This window comes from Beta vulgaris, chromosome 7 (genome assembly GCF_026745355.1).
Source record: "Beta vulgaris subsp. vulgaris cultivar EL10 chromosome 7, EL10.2, whole genome shotgun sequence".
Taxonomy (NCBI): Eukaryota; Viridiplantae; Streptophyta; class Magnoliopsida; order Caryophyllales; family Amaranthaceae; genus Beta; species Beta vulgaris.
This window is the reverse complement of record NC_079208.1, coordinates 3,096,999-3,116,634: the sequence shown is the minus strand read 5'-3', so window position 1 is coordinate 3,116,634 and position 19,636 is coordinate 3,096,999. Positions and strand designations below refer to the sequence as shown.

The 19,636-nt window shown below is 32.9% G+C and overlaps 2 protein-coding genes across 3 annotated transcripts; both read left to right on the top strand.

Annotated features, from left to right (window-relative positions):
- Positions 1–374: 374 nt before the first annotated feature.
- On the top strand, positions 375–7,054 carry LOC104898285 (hypothetical protein). 2 transcript variants are annotated; one of them, XM_010685339.4, is made up of 4 exons: positions 375–519; positions 2,091–2,255; positions 3,471–3,627; positions 6,197–7,054. In XM_010685339.4, the coding sequence occupies exons 2-4, from the start codon at positions 2,118–2,120 to the stop codon at positions 6,400–6,402; spliced, it is 501 nt and encodes a 166-aa protein (XP_010683641.2). In that variant the 5' UTR covers positions 375–519; positions 2,091–2,117; the 3' UTR covers positions 6,403–7,054. The 2 variants fall into 2 exon arrangements, with proteins under 2 accessions (XP_010683641.2, XP_048504368.2); XM_048648411.2 differs by having other exon boundaries at positions 444–526.
- Positions 7,055–8,785: 1,731 nt separating this feature from the next.
- LOC130592117 (uncharacterized) lies at positions 8,786–9,886 on the top strand. Its single transcript, XM_057396284.1, has one exon. It carries the CDS (start codon positions 8,786–8,788, stop codon positions 9,884–9,886), a length of 1,101 nt encoding a protein of 366 aa, XP_057252267.1.
- The last annotated feature ends 9,750 nt before the right edge of the window (positions 9,887–19,636 follow it).

The following is a 19,636-nucleotide window of genomic DNA, read 5'->3' as shown; positions in this document are numbered from 1 at the left end:
ACAAATGACCCCCTTTTGGGGGGTCATCTATGACAAATGACCCCGCTTTAGGGGGGTCATCTATGACAAATGACCCCGCTTTAGGGGGGTCATCTATGACAAATACGGGCGTTGGCTATTATGTTAGGGGGGATGCCATAGGCCTATTTCAGAATTATTCTCAACCCTAACGCATCCAATTTATAAATAAATTTGACATGTTGGCTTGTGTGCACAAGTACTTATGGTAATGTATTTTGCTGCATTGCTGCATCTATGCATACAATTTTTTTTTTTAATTTTTAAAAAAGTTTAAAACTAACCATAGTTAAGTTAGGCATAATTTTAGATGTTGTATTTTTTTTTTTTTTTTCTGTATATAGCACTTATGTATATCAAACATTTCTCTCTTTTTTTACTCCTTTTACTCGTTTCTCTCTCCTCCTCCTCTCACTAACTCACTCTGGTCTCTGCTGAGCTGGTGCGGACAGGACGTGCGGCGGCTGGTGGAAGCTTGAGGCGAGGCAGTGGCCTCTGAATGTATGTTGTTAGTTTTTTATGTCTCTTAATTTCTTACATTTTTTTCATCTAATCTTAATTACTTAATTGTTAATTTATAGAATGGTATTATATCCTTTGTAAGACGTTAAAGAATATGTCTACCTTCTCTTTCCAAATTATGATTTGGCCATTACCTTGCTCAAATCTATGTATTATGATTTATGAGATTGTGGGAATTTATAAATTTGTGCACTTGTGGGATTTGAATTGCGAATTTGTGAATTTCGAATTTGTGAATTTGTGAATTGTGAAATGTGGATTTACAGTTGTGACTTCTGTGAATTGTTAGTGAATTACAGATTTGTGAATTATTGAATAATATACACTGATACAAATATTGATGTTGTGAATTTGTGATGAGTTGCGAGAATGTTTTCTAGTTTTCCAATGTTGAGTTGTAACGGGACTACGGGAGTAAGGAAACAGTAGTTGAATTGATTAGTGAATTATTGTATTATAACTTATATGTATATATATGTCATTTAGAATCATGAAGAGAAAACAAAAGAGAGATATCTCAAGCTTTTTCTTGAAAAGGGACACCTAATATGACTATGAGAACTCGTCATGAACAGTTGTAATATTTTTTATTAAAGTACTTTGAGGTTGTATTTGGATTTGAGACGTTTTGAATTTTGTTATTTTGGTTTTTTTTGTTGACATTCGATGGTATCGCAAAATTACTACTATCCCTGACTTGAAATCCTAGATGTGCCGCTGGTTGTCATCTTTTATCTTTTAGTCAATCGACTGATTTGAAGTACTCCGATCACCTTGCTTTTTAATATGCCTGAGTGTGCACTAAAATTTGCACCCATTGACTATTCCATTAAACTATCACACTGAGTATGCTCAGTTCTCGTTCAGTGATGCCGTCTCTCTAATCTTCCCAAATAAACCTCCCTTTTCATCTTAGTCTTACGGGCATTACAGATTTTTCAAACATACGTTCACGAAAAATGTACTCTAAACTTAAGATTTACTCCCACATTGTAGCCCACTAATCAAATTGTGCAATTAAGTTATCTTTGCTGTGGCAGATCACATATCAGAGTATGTGTTTTCATAATTGTTGTATGATCACCACCTGTTTGTTAAAATATTTGTGAGAGCTTTTTTTTTTTCCTTTCTGCTTTTTGTGTGTTTGAGTGTTGTGGAGCGGGTTTTGCTTCACATTTCTATCTGAGCAACATTTTGTTGTTGTTTGTGAGAGTGCTAGTTACATGAGACTATGAGAGTAATCATTTGCATTTCGAACGCATTTGACAAGAGTTGATATGGAATAGAGGTTTTACGTGCGATGATGACATATGATTGATGCAAGTCGATGGTTGAATCTTTGAAGCTCTTGGGAAACCCTTCAATGAACAAGTTTGTCTTGTAGCTGCTCATATTCTAGAATTTTTGTTTTCATTTGTATAATACTATAACTGCAAAGGGTAAATTATATAAAGCTTTGCTTTTCATGAGAATTGTACCTTTTGGTATGTTCAATTCAAGTTAGTTAGCTTGGAGAGGAACTCATTGGGTACTTTTCTTCCCCTTTTCAGGTCTATGTCAATACTTCATATTTGATTATGAAGGTCAAGGTTGTCTGCAGGAAACTTTATGATTATGTTCGGTATGATTTAAAAGAAATAGCATTTCCTTCCTCGTTGCCTGATCCACCTCACATAAAAAAGCGGCGAAAATTGACTTGGAAGGAATCTTATTATGTAAGACTTCTGTTATTCCTGCTCTATATAGATTCTACATTCGGTACGGTGATGCTATGTAGGTTAATTGTTCCTTAGCGACTGCTTAAGCTACTCTCTGTGTGATCATTCTCAGACACATCCCAAGGGTTCTGCTCCCTTCTGATGTAACTTGTTTAAACTTGGTTTTAGCTTTCACTTCCTTTTTTATTTTTTCCCAAATGGTCAAACATTGGCATTTCCCCGTAGCGGCATATGCTAGTATGTCATCATGATCAGTTCGACCAAGGGCTTGTTTCTCTATATCTTTGGTTTAGTAAAACGATTATAATTAGTTGTGCCGTCCGAGGGTGGTGAGGTCTTCAAAAAGAATTAGCTTAGATTTTTTTTGTATGCAACCAAGTGTGAAATTATTGTGAAACGACTCACTCTGGTAGCTCAGCTTTAAAGTTTGCATGTCCATGTAGCTTCATAGCCTTTTAGGGACTGCATTGGATGTAGAAGTGCCTGATTTGGCTTCAGTTCCAATCTTCCAAACTTCACTTGGTGAATCTTGATCTTAAACTCTCGCTTTTATGATTTTCAATCTGAGGAATATATATCCGAAATTAAAGTTTCATGGATTTACGAATTTCTGAAATACTGGTCAGGTTATGGTATTGTATATACCAGCATCTTGTGTTGGATAGACTCAAAATTAAATTTACAAATTTCAAACCTCCCCTCCCTCCCCTTTTCTTTATTATTTCTTTTTTGTGTCGGGGGGATGGATATGAGGTCCTAAATACTCTTTTCACTACAAACTAACCTAATGTGTAATTTAAATGCATGCACTCTATCCCATCTTCTTCATTTTTCTATAAGAGCTTTCTCCCCTCTTGTTAATTTTCCAGATTATGTTGGTAGCTCTCAAGAAATAGTAGAGTTTGTTTGATTTGATCATGAGTTTCTCATATCGTCTTGCATCCTTAACTTTTGAGCATTCGTTTTGTAGTTTTCAAACTTTTTACGGTTATAGTACGTATATTCAATATTTTAACTTTTTACGGTTATAGTACATATATTTAATATTTTAACTTTTTACCTATTTTTGAAACTTCTATAACTTTTAGTTTAACTAATAGATGGTCTGGCCGTCTTTCTTACGACTTTGCATTCATCCTAAAGGAAAGATGAGATTCAGCAAATTGTATGTATTTTCATTGGCCCTTGGATCTTTTTATACATTTTCTCCAGGTCATAAAGGAGGCCTCCCGCCTTTATGCCGCAAGCTGGGTACGAGACATTGGTCCTGAACTCCGTCCAAATGATTATAAGAAAGAAGAAAATGCTGATAGGATTGGTGGAGTAGATGAGAAAAAAGAGAAAGAACCAACAACACTAGAGGATCTTGGTAAGAATTTTTGTATTCTTTCTCAAAGGCTTCTAAATGATCTCAAACCTTTTGCGGTAGAGATCATCAGGATATAAAATCAATAATGTTCCTACATCTGCCACAGCATGCTTTACCACATAGTGCGCCACACTGTAGCCTGACTTGTACACATGGGTTTTTGATCGAAACATTATAGATGATTCTTGTCAAATTTGTATGATCTTCATCAAAAACAATTTTCTCATGATAGAAATAAATGTTGCAATCTAATGAACATCAAGCCTCTACAACACATTTTTCCATGAACTTTTACCATTCTTGTACCACTTACTGAAAACAACATTTTGTAGGTTATATTCATATTTTCATGGTAAGCTTTCTAATCAAGTTAATATTGTCATGATTGTTTCAGAAAAACCCGCCTTGGAAGTATTTTTTAAAAAATTATAATCAGGCAGATGGAAACTGTAGTCATTGATCCAATTAAACAATCTCACTCGTGTTTAGTTGCTGCTACATTCTTTTCTATTACCAAAGTTGGCATACGAGATGCAAAATCATTTAGCTTAGCAAGAAAATACTTATTGTTTGCTTGATAATGTTTGAAATGACGTCACTTGTATTTTACTTTGTGGATGTTGGACTGGATGTGTGTAGAGATATTCACCCAAGTTTGTCTGACCTGTTTTCATTTCTGAATGAACATGTACGGTTCATTGATAACTGTTATCTTGTACTACTACTAGATCTGTAAGAATATACGATACGCGGAGTATAGACTTCATATGATAGAAATGAACATTTTATGTTGCCGACAGTATATAGATTGACCAAGAAGTAACTCACATGATCAAGTCTGGGTAACTTCATGGACCAGCACTTTTATATGGGTTAGAATATTAAGCCATATAAGAAAGATCTTATTAAGAAGATGGGGGTAGGAGAAATGCATATTTTGAGATTGGTGTGTGAAACACCTTAAGGCATAGAATTCGAAATGCGGATCTGTTGTAAGGTTGAAGTTAGACATATATGAACGATCTTATTAAGAAGATGGGGTAGGAGAAAAGCATATGTTGAGATTGGTGTATGGAAACACCTTTACGGATAGAATTCCAAATGCGGATATCTGTGGTAAGGTTGAAGTTACATATATTGGGCATAAGGGAAAATTGACTACATTGGTTCTGAATTATGTCCGTCGACTAGAAGTCCCCCAAAAAGGAAAGTGGAGATTTGGGAACTTGGGATTATAGGGATATTAGAAGAAATCGAAGGAGGCCAAGAATGACTTGGTGGAGGGAATTAAAAAGAATATGAACAAAATGGAATTCTAGGAGTAAGGGCCTGTTCTCCCCAGCTTATTTTCAGTTCAGTTCAGTTCAGTTCAGTTCAGTTCAGCTCTAATAAGTTCAGTTCAGTTCAGCTCAGCTCCAATAAGTTCAGTTCAGTTCAGTTCAGCTCCAATAAGTTCAGTTCAGTTCAGTTCAGATCAGTTCAGTTCAGTTCAGTTCAGCTCTATTCTTTTATAACCATTTTGTTAAATATTATTATTATTATGTTGGTATAATTTATTTTACAATTACTATTATTATTATTATTATTTAAATATATATCATTACTATTAAGTATTATTATTATTATATTATTATTATTATTGTTGTTTCTAATTATTATTGTTATTTCGTGGTCCAACCCAATCATTATTTTTATTACTAAATATTTTTAAGTATTAAATATAATTATTAAAATAGTAATATTAATTTACTTCTTAATATTATTGTTATTATATATCATCGTCAAGTATTAATATATTAATACAAATAATATAAAATAATTATTATTAATTATCATTACTATCATTAATTATTATTATTATTATTAATTTATGATTATTAATATTATTTATTTATAACTATCATTTAAAAATATTCAAAATACTACTATTATTATTATTATTCATTATTATTACTTATCATTATAATTATTATTTAATATTTATATTATTATTGTTTAAAATATTATTTATATATTATTACATTCAATTTATTTCAATGTAATATAATTCAATTCAATTCAATTCAATTCAATTCAATTCAATTCAGTTCAGTTCAGTTCAGTTCAGTTCAGTTCAGTTCAGTTCAGCTCTGATAAGTTCAGTTCAGTTCAGTTCAGCTCCAATAAGTTCAGTTCAGTTCAGTTCAGCTTTGATAAGTTCAGTTCAGTTCAGTTCAGTTCAGTTCAGCTTTTATGCCGAAGAGAACAGGCCCTAAATAGCATATAGGTAGAAGTGGATGGAGGAAAATGATACTCATGGACGATTAGCGGAGATATACTCTTAGTTCATACTTCATACATCCGACTCCATCTTCGATAAAGGCTTTGATATTGTTGTTTGTTATTCAATTGCCAATTACCCAAAAACTTCAACTTAAGAGAAAATTATTAAAACTGTGTTTGCATGCATGAGAGCTGCTTTCTTTTTAGTTTATTTATTTCTTTATATCAAACAAGTAGCGTGTGCCTCTGCTCTGATATGCTTTGCTTCTTGGTGGCATGTGTTCATATTGGAACCGGATGGATATAGCTGTTGCTGCTAGAGGAGGGATGGAGACCCTAAAGCCCGCTCTGCAGCGACTGTACATGACAAGAGCTTCAGCCTACAAGGATGCTATGAAGAGTTTCATCGAGGGATACCAGGAAGGTGTTCAGCATATTATGGACAAGAAGGAAGAGTCTGAATCTCAAAAACCTGAAGATGATGCAAAAGTCCACTTGACCTCTAACAGATGAAATGTTCGTGAGTTCTGTTTCCTTTCACCAGTTTTGATGTTTTCTTGTACATATTTGGTTATGCAACCTGTGCAATGAGCGGTATCTCATACATCGAACATAGGTCTTGAGTCAGTTTACAGAACATGGTATCTGGCAAACATAGAAGAGGTAATTTTGTAGTTTTACCTTAGTGGGCCTCGCCTCCACCCTCCCCTTGTGCTCAACAAAACCTGTTATGTAGATAGTCTTTCTCCAGAGTCTTTTTTCCACTTTGCGAAGAGGAAGTGAAAACATTGTCAATCTCGATACTTGTTTGACCAGCAACTGCCTGTAGTAAATAGACTGTTGATCTTTCTGGGCTATCTAGATGTAGAAAGTGATAATAATAGCTGATGTAATTGATAACAAGGACTTGGCACAACTTGGCCCTTGGATGGTGGTTTTAGTGTTCGAGTGTCCGAGCAGAAAGAGCGGAACCTGCAGCAGCATGCTTTGGGGGTGAAGTAAGACACAAAAATGGCACTTCTGGAAGGAAATGCTTTTATGATGTGGATTAGTGATTTTGGGGATTTAGGAATATTGGAACTCTTTTAGCTTTTTGATTCAATTAGAATGCTAAAATGTATTAACTAACAGTTTTGCAATCTGGATTGGCATTTTAAAAGTTGAATGATGTTTATCTGTTTCACTAAAGCAATGTAGTATTAATAGTTGCAATATCTCTATATTAAGCAACTTTTGCATGATGAAGAACCATAATTGTCTTTGCAGAATCAACTAATAAGCATTATTGGTATCCCCCCCTCCTAATTACTTCTCCCTCTTCTCATCTCTTCTCATTCTACCCTCTGCCAACTAGCACTCGAAATTAAGGTAAGAGTCTTGTCAAGTGACCAAGTATTACATACTTCCATACTTTGCATGGAATTTGTTTCCTTATATTTCATAGGTCATAATAGTACGTCTATTCAAACGTAAATACTATATAAGGGAGACACAAAACTAAAATAATTGTATCTTTGACAGTGTTATTTCGGAAAACTACATTGATAAGTGTTGTGATGCAAAAATATAAATTATAAAAGATAATCATGCTATTTTAACTTGGTTTCTTAATATTAGCCTTACTCTAATATACCAATTATTCATAGACATAGGAGCTTGTTTTATACTTCGTATGTTTCAAATTAGTTGTTAAGTGATCCATTTCTAATTTTTTATAAGGAAAAGAAAGCTTGGCACTCTTCATAGAGAAGAAGTCAAACCTGGTAATAAAATTTGTCAGCGGCTAACTAATACTATTAACAACACTATCTGTCAATTGCTAATTTTTGGAAAGAACAGCACAGACTCCCTCTTCTTAAGGCCTACCTAGTCAATGGAAACTAAATGAATGAAACATCACAAAATTACAATTGGCCTAAAATCTTTGAATGAGCCATATTTTTTATCTTAATGAGAATGTCTAAAAAAACATTTAGCATTTCTATTATAAGTAATTGGTTTTCCCTTTTTAGCCTTTTTTTTCTTCAAAATCAATAGTAGTCCTTGCCTTTTCTTCTTCTTTGTTAATTCTCATCTTTTCCTTATCAATATCGAATTTCTATTTTAAATTAACAAGTATTAGGAAAAATAGAGTTACAATAATTTATAGAGTTTTTTGTGGGGATATACCTCACTAAATTTTTTTGGTGGGGACATACCAACCTAAATTTAATTTTTGTTAAAAGCTACCAAAGATACTATTTTCGGCGAGAAAGTCCAATTTTCGGCCTTACCAAGTCAAAGGCCGAAAACTTGACTTTTTCGTCAAAAATAGTGTTTTTGGTAACTTTTAACAAAACTTAAATTTAGGTTGGTGTATTCCCACAAAAAAAAAATTAATGAGGTATATATCCCCACAAAATGCACTATTACCCTAGTAAATTCCGGCAAAAAACTCTTTTATAAGAACTTAAGAGTTATCTCTATAAATATTAAGGATTAATCTCTTAAAAAATAAGACTTATTCAGATCTTTCAATAAGTTATTATAAACTAATTAAACTAAATTATTTCATATATCCTAGTCAGCATTTCAGTTAGTTAAATCTAACTTGTATATAAAGCAAATGTATAGCTCACATTGAAGTTGTTAGCTTGATATTCATTCTCTCTTGTAATAAACTCTCTGTAGAGTTATTCTTTCTCTCTCTAAATGATATGAATATGGAGTTTAATCTTCTTTCTTCTTGAGTTTCTATATGGTATCAGAGCCAATCTCAAGTAGAGATTGACTGTTTGTGAAATTTTTGTTTCTTGATGAACGATTAAGTTCGTTTGAATGCGATTAAGTTCGTTTGAAGGTTGAAATTGAATTCTGTAATTCTTGATTTGATTGGCGATTTCTGGTGATCATTAAAATGGCGGAATCTGCAACGAATTCAGTTCAGAATGAATTGAATAATGCAAATTCAGGACGTAATGAGTTGAACAATGTTGCTAATGGAGGTAATAATTTGGATCCTCTTTTTGTATCAAATTCAGATAATCCAACTTCTTCATTAGTATCTGTAACATTTTCTGGAACGAACTTCATTAGATGGAGTCAGAATGTTAGGCGAGCATTAATTGCAAAGAATAAAGATGGCTTTATTACTGGATTAACATCTAAGCCTAACGAATCTAGTCCAGATTATTTGAAGTGGACTAGAGCAGACTATATGGTTATGAGTTGGATTCTAAGCTCAATGAATCCACAAATAGCTGATGATTTTGCGTATGTGAGTAATTCAGTAGAATTGTGGCAAGAATTGAATGAAAGATTTGGACAATCTAATGGTCCACTAATCTATCAATTAAAGAAAGAAATTGATAGCTTAAGACAAGAAAACCTTACCATAATTGCATATTATGGAAAGATTAAAAGACTCTGGGATGAATTGAAGTCTTTAAGAATGACACCTTCTTGCTGCTGTGGTGCTTTGAACAAATGTACATGTCAATTTGTTAAACGATTGGCAGACATTGAGGCAGAAGATAAGCTAATGCAGTTCTTGTTAGGATTGAATAGTGGCTTTGAAAGCACTATTACTAACATACTCTCAATGGAACCACTGCCTACTATCAATCGTGCTTTTTCTATAACACAACAGATAGAAAAACAAAAGGAGATATCTGGTGTTCTGGAGATTGGAGAAAGTAGTGCCATGGCAGTTCACAAGTATAATCAAGGGATGTCTGCTGCAATCCAAAGATTTCAAGGGAAGAAAGATTGGAAGAAAGAAAAATTAGAAAAGAAGTGTGATCATTGCAAAGGGAAAGGGCACACTATGGATCAATGTTTCAAGATAATTGGATACCCTGAGTGGTACACAGCTGTGAAAGGTGCAAAAGGTGGTAATGGAGGAAGCACAGGAGGAAATAGGAAATTTGCTCCAATGTTCATGTTGATAATAATGGACATTATGATACTCCACTGGATTATGAAGATAATTCAGATTGTCATGATAACAAACAGATGAATACTCAGATGATAAGTAACATTTGTCAAGAAGTCATGAAGATGATGAAAGGGAAAGAACAGTCAACCACAAACACTGCTGATGAACACATGTCCTTTGCTAGCTTTGCAGGTAATGTCTATCATTCTGTAAACTATGCAAATAATTGTCATTCTTGGATTGTGGATTCAGGAGCATGTGATCACATGGTATATGATGAACATATATTAAGTGATATAAGATTTCTTAAAAGAGAGATTAAAGTTGGATTACCAGATGGAACTTTCAGAATGGTGTTCAAGACTGGAACTGTTATACTTAATGAATTTTTAAGTATTCATGATGTGCTGTTGGTAGAAGATTTTAAGCATAACTTGCTATCTGTCAGTAAGTTGGTCGAGAAAAGTAATATCTTAGTGCACTTCACTAAAGATAACTGCTATTTTCAGGACCTATGTGATCACAAGGTTCTTGGATTTGGTAAGAAACAGGGAGGTCTTTACTACTATTACAGCCATACTTGTGATATAAATAAGAAATCCAGTACAAGATCAGCTTGTCATGCTGTGGGAACTACTTCTAGCACTGGTATGTTGTCTAATAAGACTGATGTAGGTAGACAAATTGCATCTAATACTGCTAATGATGTAGATTTGTTACATAGTAGATTGGGACACTTATCATTGTCCAAGATGAAGCACATTCCAGGATTTAGGTGTACAAATTTACATGAATACAACTGTGATATTTGCTTGAATTCTAAACAGCACAAACTTCCTTTCTCTGTTAGTAATAGTAGAGCAGATCATTGTTTTAACCTAATACACATTGATCTATGGGGGCCATACAGAGTTCATTCTTTAAATGGAGCAAGTTATTTTCTTACATTGGTGGATGATCACAGTAGAGTTACCTGGACTTTCCTCTTACATAATAAGTCTCAGGTTGCTAAAACTCTTGAATATTTTCTGAAAATGGTTGAAACACAGTTTGATAAACATGTGAAGGTGGTTAGATCAGATAATGGAACTGAAATAGTGAAGAAAGAATGTACTCAGCTGTTCATGTCTCATGGTATTGTTATGCAGAAAAGTGTACCATATGTTCCTCAACAAAATGGTAGAGTTGAGAGGAAACATAGACACCTTTTGGAGATGTCTAGAGCACTTAGGTTTCAAGCACATCTACCTAAGAAGTTCTGGGGAGAGTGCCTTCTTACTGCAACATACTTGATAAATCACTTGCCTACTAAAATTCTTTCCTGGAAAACACCTTTTGAAATAATGTTTGCAAAAAAAAACTGATTACAGTGCTATGAGGAGTTTTGGTTGTCTGTGCTATGCATATAACATGAATATTCACAAAGACAAATTTGATTCTAGGGCTAGAAAGTGTATATTTATAGGATATCCTTCTGGCCAGAAAGCTTATAAATTATATGATCTTACTTCTCACACTACTTTCATTTCTAGAGATGTAATCTTCTTTGAAAAATCTTTTCCTTTCAATTCATCTGAACCTGAATCACACATATATAAGCCTAATATGATAAATTTTGCATCTGAAAATGAAATTGATACTCTCAATAAGCCTCATTCACCTCAAATTCATTCTCTATCTCCAACTCATACTTCTTCTCATGATCTTACAAATAATACTTCTCTACCACATAATAATTCTCCTACTCATTCTGTTTCTTCTACAGATAATGTTTCTGTTTCTTCTTCACCTTTTCAAAATTCTCACAATACAAATGAACATATTATTCCTATTCCTAGACATAGTAGTAGACATGTTATTCCTTCCATTAAACTTACTGATTTTCTTACAACATATATACCTCACAAAAATCTACCACCTCTTTCTTCTAGCTCTGAATCTAAGTCCTTTGTTGTAAATTCATGTAAAATTGCTGAACCAAAGTACTATAATCAAGCAAGGAATGATCCTGATTGGATTCTTGCTATGGAGAAAGAATTACAGGCTTTAGAAGCTAATGAGACATGGTGTTAACTGATTTACCTAAGGGTAAGAGAGCTATAGGCTCAAAGTGGGTGTACAAGACCAAGTTGAAGGCTGATGGTACTATAGAAAGACACAAGGCAAGATTAGTTGCAATTGGTTATCAGCAAATTGAGGGGCAAGACTTTACTCAGACATTTTCTCCAGTAGCTAAATTGGCTACAGTTAGGGTGGTTATTGCTTTAGCAACTGTGAAACAATGGGATTTATGTCAATTGGATGTCAACAATGCTTTTTTGCATGGTTTTTTAGATGAGGAAGTCTATATGGTTCCTCCTGCTGGCTATTTCAAGGCCAAACATGGACAGGTGTGTAAGTTACAAAAGTCCATATATGGTTTAAAGCAGGCATCCAGACAATGGAATAAAGAATTAACCAAGTTTCTTGTTTCTCTTGGATTTTCTCAGTCCAAACAAGATTATTCTTTATTCACTAGATCTCTTAATGGTGAATTCTTGATAATCCTGGTGTATGTAGATGATATGTTGGTGACGGTACTTCTGGAGTACAAATTCAAGACATTAAAAAGAGTCTTGATTTAGCTTTTACTATCAAAGATTTGGGATCTTTAAACTACTTTCTTGGTGTTGAAATCACAAGAAATTCTACTGGCACTTTTCTGTCTCAGAAGAAATATATCAAAGACATTCTTGTTGATACTGGTATGGAAGAATGTACAAGTGTTGCTGCTCCTTTATCTGCTGGTTTAAAACTTTCCACTGATATAGGAGAAGTCCTACCAGAACCTGATGTATATAGGAGGCTTGTGGGCAGATTACTATATCTTGGCATCACTAGGCCTGACCTATCTTATGCAGTTCAGCACTTAAGCCAGTTTATGCATGAACCTAGAGTTCCACATCTGCGCTGCAGCTCTTCATTTAGTCAAGTATCTAAAGGGTACCCTAGACTATGGATTACACTACAAACAAAATTCTGCTCTTAATCTTTGTGCCTATAGTGATTCAGATTGGAGCAGTTGTCAGTTTAGCAGCAGATCTCTAAGCTCTTATGATGTGTTCATGGGGAATAATTTGATTTCTTGGAAAACCAAGAAACAAGCTACAGTAAGCAAGTCCTCAGCTGAAGCTGAGTACAGGAGTATGTCCAATACTGCCAGTGAATTAGTCTGGGTACATGGTCTTCTTGAAGATTTGCAAGTTTCTGTTCAGTTGCCTATAATGCTCAATTGTGATAAATTTCAGCTGAACACTTAGCACATAATCCAATGTTCCATGAGAAAACTAAACACCTGAAGAGGGACATGCATTATGTTCGTGAACAAGTGGCAGCAGGCTTTATCACTACAGCACATGTATCCAGTGCAGCTCAGCTTGCAGATGTGTTAACCAAAGCACTTCCTTCTAATCAGCATCATGTTCTGTGTGGCAAGCTTGGACTTATATCTCAAGTCCAGCTTGAAGGGGGAGTATAAACTAATTAAACTAAATTATTTCATATATCCTAGTCAGCATTTCAGTTAGTTAAATCTAACTTGTATATAAAGCAAATGTATAGCTCACATTGAAGTTGTTAGCTTGATATTCATTCTCTCTTGTAATAAACTCTCTGTAGAGTTATTCTTTCTCTCTCTAAATGATATGAATATGGAGTTTAATCTTCTTTCTTCTTGAGTTTCTATAGTTATTGTAAATTCATCTCGTTCAAATGAGTGATTATCAATAATTGTGAATAATATTAAGGGAGAAAGAGTAGAAGTTTCATGTACTCGATTTTAATTTACTTTCTAGTCTTTTATATATTTTTTTTTCATCTATTTTATAGATCTTTTGTCTACAAAGACTTCCTCTTACCTTCAAAATAAGAGGATGCTATAATGGACTTTTAATTTCCTTTTGGTATAGTATCATTCAAAATTCTTGAATAAATATGATTCAATGCATGATATTGAATAATGGTTTACTTGGGTTGTAACATCACAAAGGAGGATTTTCTAGTGGAGAGGATATCATATCATGCTCAAATTGCTAAACATACTTTATTTTATTGATAAAGAAGAATCTGTTTCTTTAGAATCTTCAAAGTAATAAACAATTCCAAAGATTTAGCTTTTCCTTGTTTTCTCCAATAGAATTTATGTAAGAACTAATAAAGTGACTTTATTTATCCTGTTGCCCTTTATGTTTTTCAACTATAACTAGATACACTTTAGCTTCCTAATATAAGACTATTGCCCTTCTTTTGCTACCTTCTTCTCCCCCCTTCCTTAGCTCTTTTAATTCAGCTTATTTTCAGTTCAGTTCAGTTCATTTCAATTCAGTTCAGTTCAGACCAGTTCAGTTCAGATCAGATCAGTTCAGACCAGTTCAGTTCAGTTCAGCTCTTGACAATACTTTTACTCTCACATATCACTATCCATTTCAGTTAAGTTCAATTCAGTAGTTCAGTTCAGTTCAATTCAGTTCTGTTCAGTTTAGATCAGTTTAGTTCAGTTCAGATCAGATCAGTTCAGTTCAGATCAGATCAATTCAGTTCAGCTGTTTTATGCCGAAGAGAACAGGCCCTAAATGAGATTGAATTACTTCGTATCTTGTTCTTTTCACCTGAATGATCTCAAACTTATTTGAACCGAATTTATTGGATTTGAACTTTACTGAATTGATTATACCTGATTGGAACCTATTGGACCTAATTGAACCTGATTAGAACTTATTGGACTTAATTGAAACTTATTGACCTAATTGGAACTTATTAGACCCTATTGGACCTGATTGAAACTTATTACACCTTATTGGACCTGATTGAAACTTATTATACCTTATTGGACCTGATTAAAATTACTTAATGTTTGCTCCATTTTTATTTTATACTCCTTTTTTAGGTGAAATTTGTACTCTTAGAGTTGTATTAAGTTGGTAGTTCTTTATGCGTTTATACGAAAATTAGTAGAGATAGTGTGGAGACTATAGATAGGAATGGAAACATCTTTTATGGACATATTAAAAAGAAAAGTAGGTCAAGTTTTAAGAGATGAAATGAGTATATACTAGAAAGTCTTTATATATTGGACGATCTATATAAGCTTGTTTAAAGTCTTTATATATCTTCCCTAAATAAATAGTGTAATGGAATAAGGATTAGCTTCTCAATTTAATAGACTGGGCGAATGGATTTATATTCTATCATCATAGCAAACATGAGAAGACTCATATGTGTCTAGCAATTAAGAAATGGTTCAACCAAGAACCCTGTGGTTCAATGGTATGACTTTCCATCTCCCACATGGGGGCCAACGTTCAGATCTTGGTTAGAGCTTATTGGACGAGGGTAGTTCAGAGAATATTCTTCTTATCAAGGGATTTCTGAAAGGAGGCCCAAAAAAATAATTAAGAAATGGTTCAAGGTTGAACAAGAACCAAAGCTCCGTTTCTTTTGAACGAAAACGTTACAAGAAAACGATTATCTTCATGTCCCTTTGTTTGGTTAGACAAAAGATTTAAAATAGAGCACTAAGGTGGAAAATACTTTTTCATCCCTTCGTAAATATTTTCCTAAAAAATCGTAAGGAAAACCATTTTCCTCACTCTCTCATTCCCACCATCTTTTTTTCCCGAACTTAGTTTAATAGTATTCCATCTAACCTAACAAAGAAAAACTAATATTCGTATGTATTTACCCCCCAGAAAATACTTTCTACGGAAAATCCTATTCTGCGAAAATATTTTCTATCAAACCAAATGGACCCCAAATATGAAAACTTTTGGTAAAAGTGAAAATGTGAAACTCAATATCAGGAAAAGAAAAGTAATGCATATAATTACTTAACTAGTTCTAGGCCAGATGATCTATGCTGTTATACTATTTCATTTTAGCTTTTGTTTATAATTGACTTTCCCATCCCTAAAGTCTGAAACTAAAGTTACATAGAAATTGCAGAAAATTGATGGCAAACTTGGTTTTTACCTTAACTCAGTCACTGTAATTTGACAGAGTACTTTCATCTTTTTTCTTACTTTATTTGTGGGAGGGGCAAAACATGTGTAGAATGATAACCTATGATACACTTCCATAAAGATGCTGGAATTTGCATATATTTCTGCTAACTGCAGATTTTACTTTCCTGACCATGAATCTTTGTTTGGTGATCTTAGTATAAAAATAACTGTTCACTTTTACCCAAACTTGTACATAAATTTCCTGCAGAATCAAAGTAATTCATTAAAAATAACATTTCAGACATCAAGTTAACTTTTTTTTTTTTTTGGTAGTATTCCTAGTAGAAGAAGTACTGAAGCAGTTCAACTGAAGTGAAGTGAAGTGAAGTGTGTGTTTATGATCTGTTACTGCAGAGCGGCAGTTACTACTACTTTACTTGTGACCAGAATTGCTCTAAAGTCTTTTCAAACATCACTGGGAATTCAGTCTTGTCGTTTGAAAAACTATTATTCTCCAGATTCCTCTTCAACAGTATTTTAGATCCTGCCACTACCTATTCTATCTCATTTTATATTTTCTCTTCTTTTTTATGGAAAATTATCATAGGATAAGACTTTTTTTTTACTAAAATGATTCTAACTTATTAGACTATATCTAAATTAAATCTGAACTTTAGATAATCACTCAAAAGAACTACTTACTTTGTTTCACAATACTTGCTACACTTTCTATTGCGGGAAGTTTCACATTACTTGCTACACTTTCTTTTTGAGCAATACTCTTTCTATCTCACTCCTCTAGTCCTCTCACATGGGTCCTTTTCTTTTTACTCTCTACCTCTATCTTCTCCAAAAATTATCTAGGAGTCCATGAATTGAGAAGTGTAGCGAATAATATGAAACGGAAGAAGTATATGTAATACTATTGGAGATTTTCTTATTATAAAATACAGTCGGGTTTACAAAATGGTAGGTAGGAGAGGGTTACAACTTATAAATAGAGAATCTCCTTTTTTTTATTAGTGTCTTATTCAAACTTGAATTCCACTTATACGAATTAATTAGTTTTGTACATAACTTAGATTTGTTCTTTTGGACGTATTTTTTAGCTTTTTAATTCAGTTCATTTCAGCGTAACTCCCTCTGTCTCATATCACTTGCAACAATGTGAATCATATGCACAAGTTGATTATTTATATGTCTAATTATTTATCTGGAAAAATCTTATAAAAAGTTGATAGGTTGTAAATATTACAACTAAATAAATTTTAAAACATTTTATAATACTTACATTTGTTAATCAGGTGAGCAAAACAGAAAGTAAAATTTAATCACATTGAAAGTCTACACTCTGAATAGCCTTGGCCCTACTCTCCTTTCACAAAGCCCTGAACAGTATAACCCCAATTTCTGTTAAACTTTGGTCCCAGATACATTTAAGTGACAAGAAAGAAGTGATTTTTCACTATTTTGGTGAAGCATTATGGATGGGTGAGAAAGGTGTCTAAAAGATCTACATTAAGGTTATATATATAGAGTAAGTCTTGTATAACACCATCTTACTATGAAATTAATGTAAGTCCATCTTTTTTTTTTTGCCATAAAAAGATAACTTTTTAAGTTAAAGGGAGCATATTTTAAAGGTGCATTCTCTTCACCTTAAAAAAGAAGTTTTAGGTTCAATAAGTTCATATATGTTTGATCATGTATAACACAAAACTCAAATATAAGTTCCAATAAGGGTCAATCAGGTCTAATAAATTCATTTTAGATAAGTTAAGATTTTTTTCAGGTGAAAAAACACACCCTAAAAGAGTCACTCTCATATTGGAGGTTACCGCATGCCTTAAAAGGATCAATGTTATTCTAAATGAACCCTTTTAAGGCAAAATATAAGGTGAAAATCTAAAGATATGTTACATAAAACATGGTTATTTAAAAGAAAATATAGTTAAAAGATCAAACCATAGGATTAACACACTCATGAGGAGATACTACAAATACAATCATTTTCTTGTGAGAATCAAGTGGAAATTCAAGTGATTAGAACTCTCATCTTCGAAATATGAATGAGAACTTTGATGCTCATCCCATTTGAACTAATCAAATTGTTACCAAAGATACATGGAAGAATATTATGTTAATGTTCTTCAAAAAATATTTAGGCCAGAACTGACTGATCCATCTTGAAAGATCCCACTATCATTTTGCATGGTGATATCTAATAAATTATTTTACTGAACATTTTTTAAAACAACTACTTGTAATACAAATTACTAATTCACTATTTTGAATAGTTACCTACCTATTGTACATGACAATAAAAGAATATCTTATCGTAGCATAGAAAATTTAAGCCTAAACATGTTGTACCAAAATTAGGCAAGATACACATTTTGTTAAGACTTAAGAGTAGACCAAAAGGACAAAAGTAGTCCAAGTTCTTTGTTTGTGGGATGAAATTGGGTGTGTGGTAGGACCCCAAAACATAAGCAGTTATAGAGAAGAAATCTATCTGAAGAAGTGGTGAAGATAATCATCAATCATGAGTTATATATATTGTGTTTACCCTATAACTATTCATGCATTATTAGTGCTTGGGGCATGCAAATATATTCTTTCATAGAGAAGAAAAGAGAGAAGAGACGACCCGTTGCACAGAATTTGTTTGGCCATCAACAGAAAGAAGAAGAAGAGAGCAAATTAAAAGAAAACCCTAATAATTTGGAGTTTCCTCCAACTTGAGAGATGTGTACTCCATATGTTGGTAACTTCGGATTAGTTTTGGCTTTTTTCTGTTTAATAACAAGAAAAATATTAAGGAAATGATAAATACAAAGCTAAGAGTTGCACTTAATAACCTAAAAGAGAAAATTCTAAGTAATATTCAAACATTAATTACATCGATTGACGCGTGATTGTGACATAAATTTACAACTTAATACCATATTAGAAAATTTATTTAATGCTTATATATAACCCTAAGGGTTGTATGTATCATTACCCAAAATATTATTACATCAAATGATCATATATTATGGACTTATGGTGTTGTCTACAAATATCGATTGACACGTGATTGTGACATAAATTCACAACTTAATACCATTTAGAAAATGTATTTAATGCTTATATACAACCCTAAGGGTTGTATGTATCATTATCCAAAATATTATTACATCAAATGATCATATATTATGGACTTATGGTGTAGTCTACAATATCGATTATTGACACGTGACTGTGACATAAATTCACAATTTAATACCATTCAGAAAATGTATTTAATGCTCATATACAACCCTAAGGGTTGTATTGTATGTATCATTACCCAAAACATTATTACATCAAATGATCATATATTATGGACTTATGGTGTAGCCTACAATATCTATACAAATATATTAAAAGGTGTGCACTTTAATGTTTATGTGACACACTGACACGTGAAACCCTCCCTCTTGCAGAAGATTTTGCCACGTGTGCAATTAACCAATAATAGACAAGTCATTGTGTTTTTAGAAAAAATATATTAATGTTTTATATCAAACCTCTGACCTTTTAATAAGAATAATATACATTTAACACTAAACCAGGTGATATTTGTTTAATCATTATAAAGTAAAATTATTAATAAATGAAAATATAAGTATCTATGCGTAGCCTAGGTCTAAAAACTAGTTTTTGGTGTTATTCTTTGTGTCATTTGTGCCCAACTGAATTAACTTAACATCAAGTAATCTTAAAAGCGTATAATTTAGATTTTTTTGAATAAATCATAATTCATGACCATTTTTATAAAATAATTGATTTTCTTAGTTACCCAAGTATAAGTAGTCAATAAATAGCATTA

Bases quoted from the DNA above. Each gene is read 5' to 3' on its own strand.
- LOC104898285 (XM_048648411.2), top strand. The intron at 2,256-3,470 runs GTAAGACTTCTG...CATTTTCTCCAG, and splicing joins CTTGGAAGGAATCTTATTAT to GTCATAAAGGAGGCCTCCCG. The intron at 3,628-6,196 runs GTAAGAATTTTT...GGATGGATATAG, and splicing joins AACAACACTAGAGGATCTTG to CTGTTGCTGCTAGAGGAGGG.
- LOC130592117 (XM_057396284.1), top strand. From the start codon at position 8,786: ATGGCGGAATCTGCAACGAATTCAGTTCAGAATGAATTGAATAATGCA.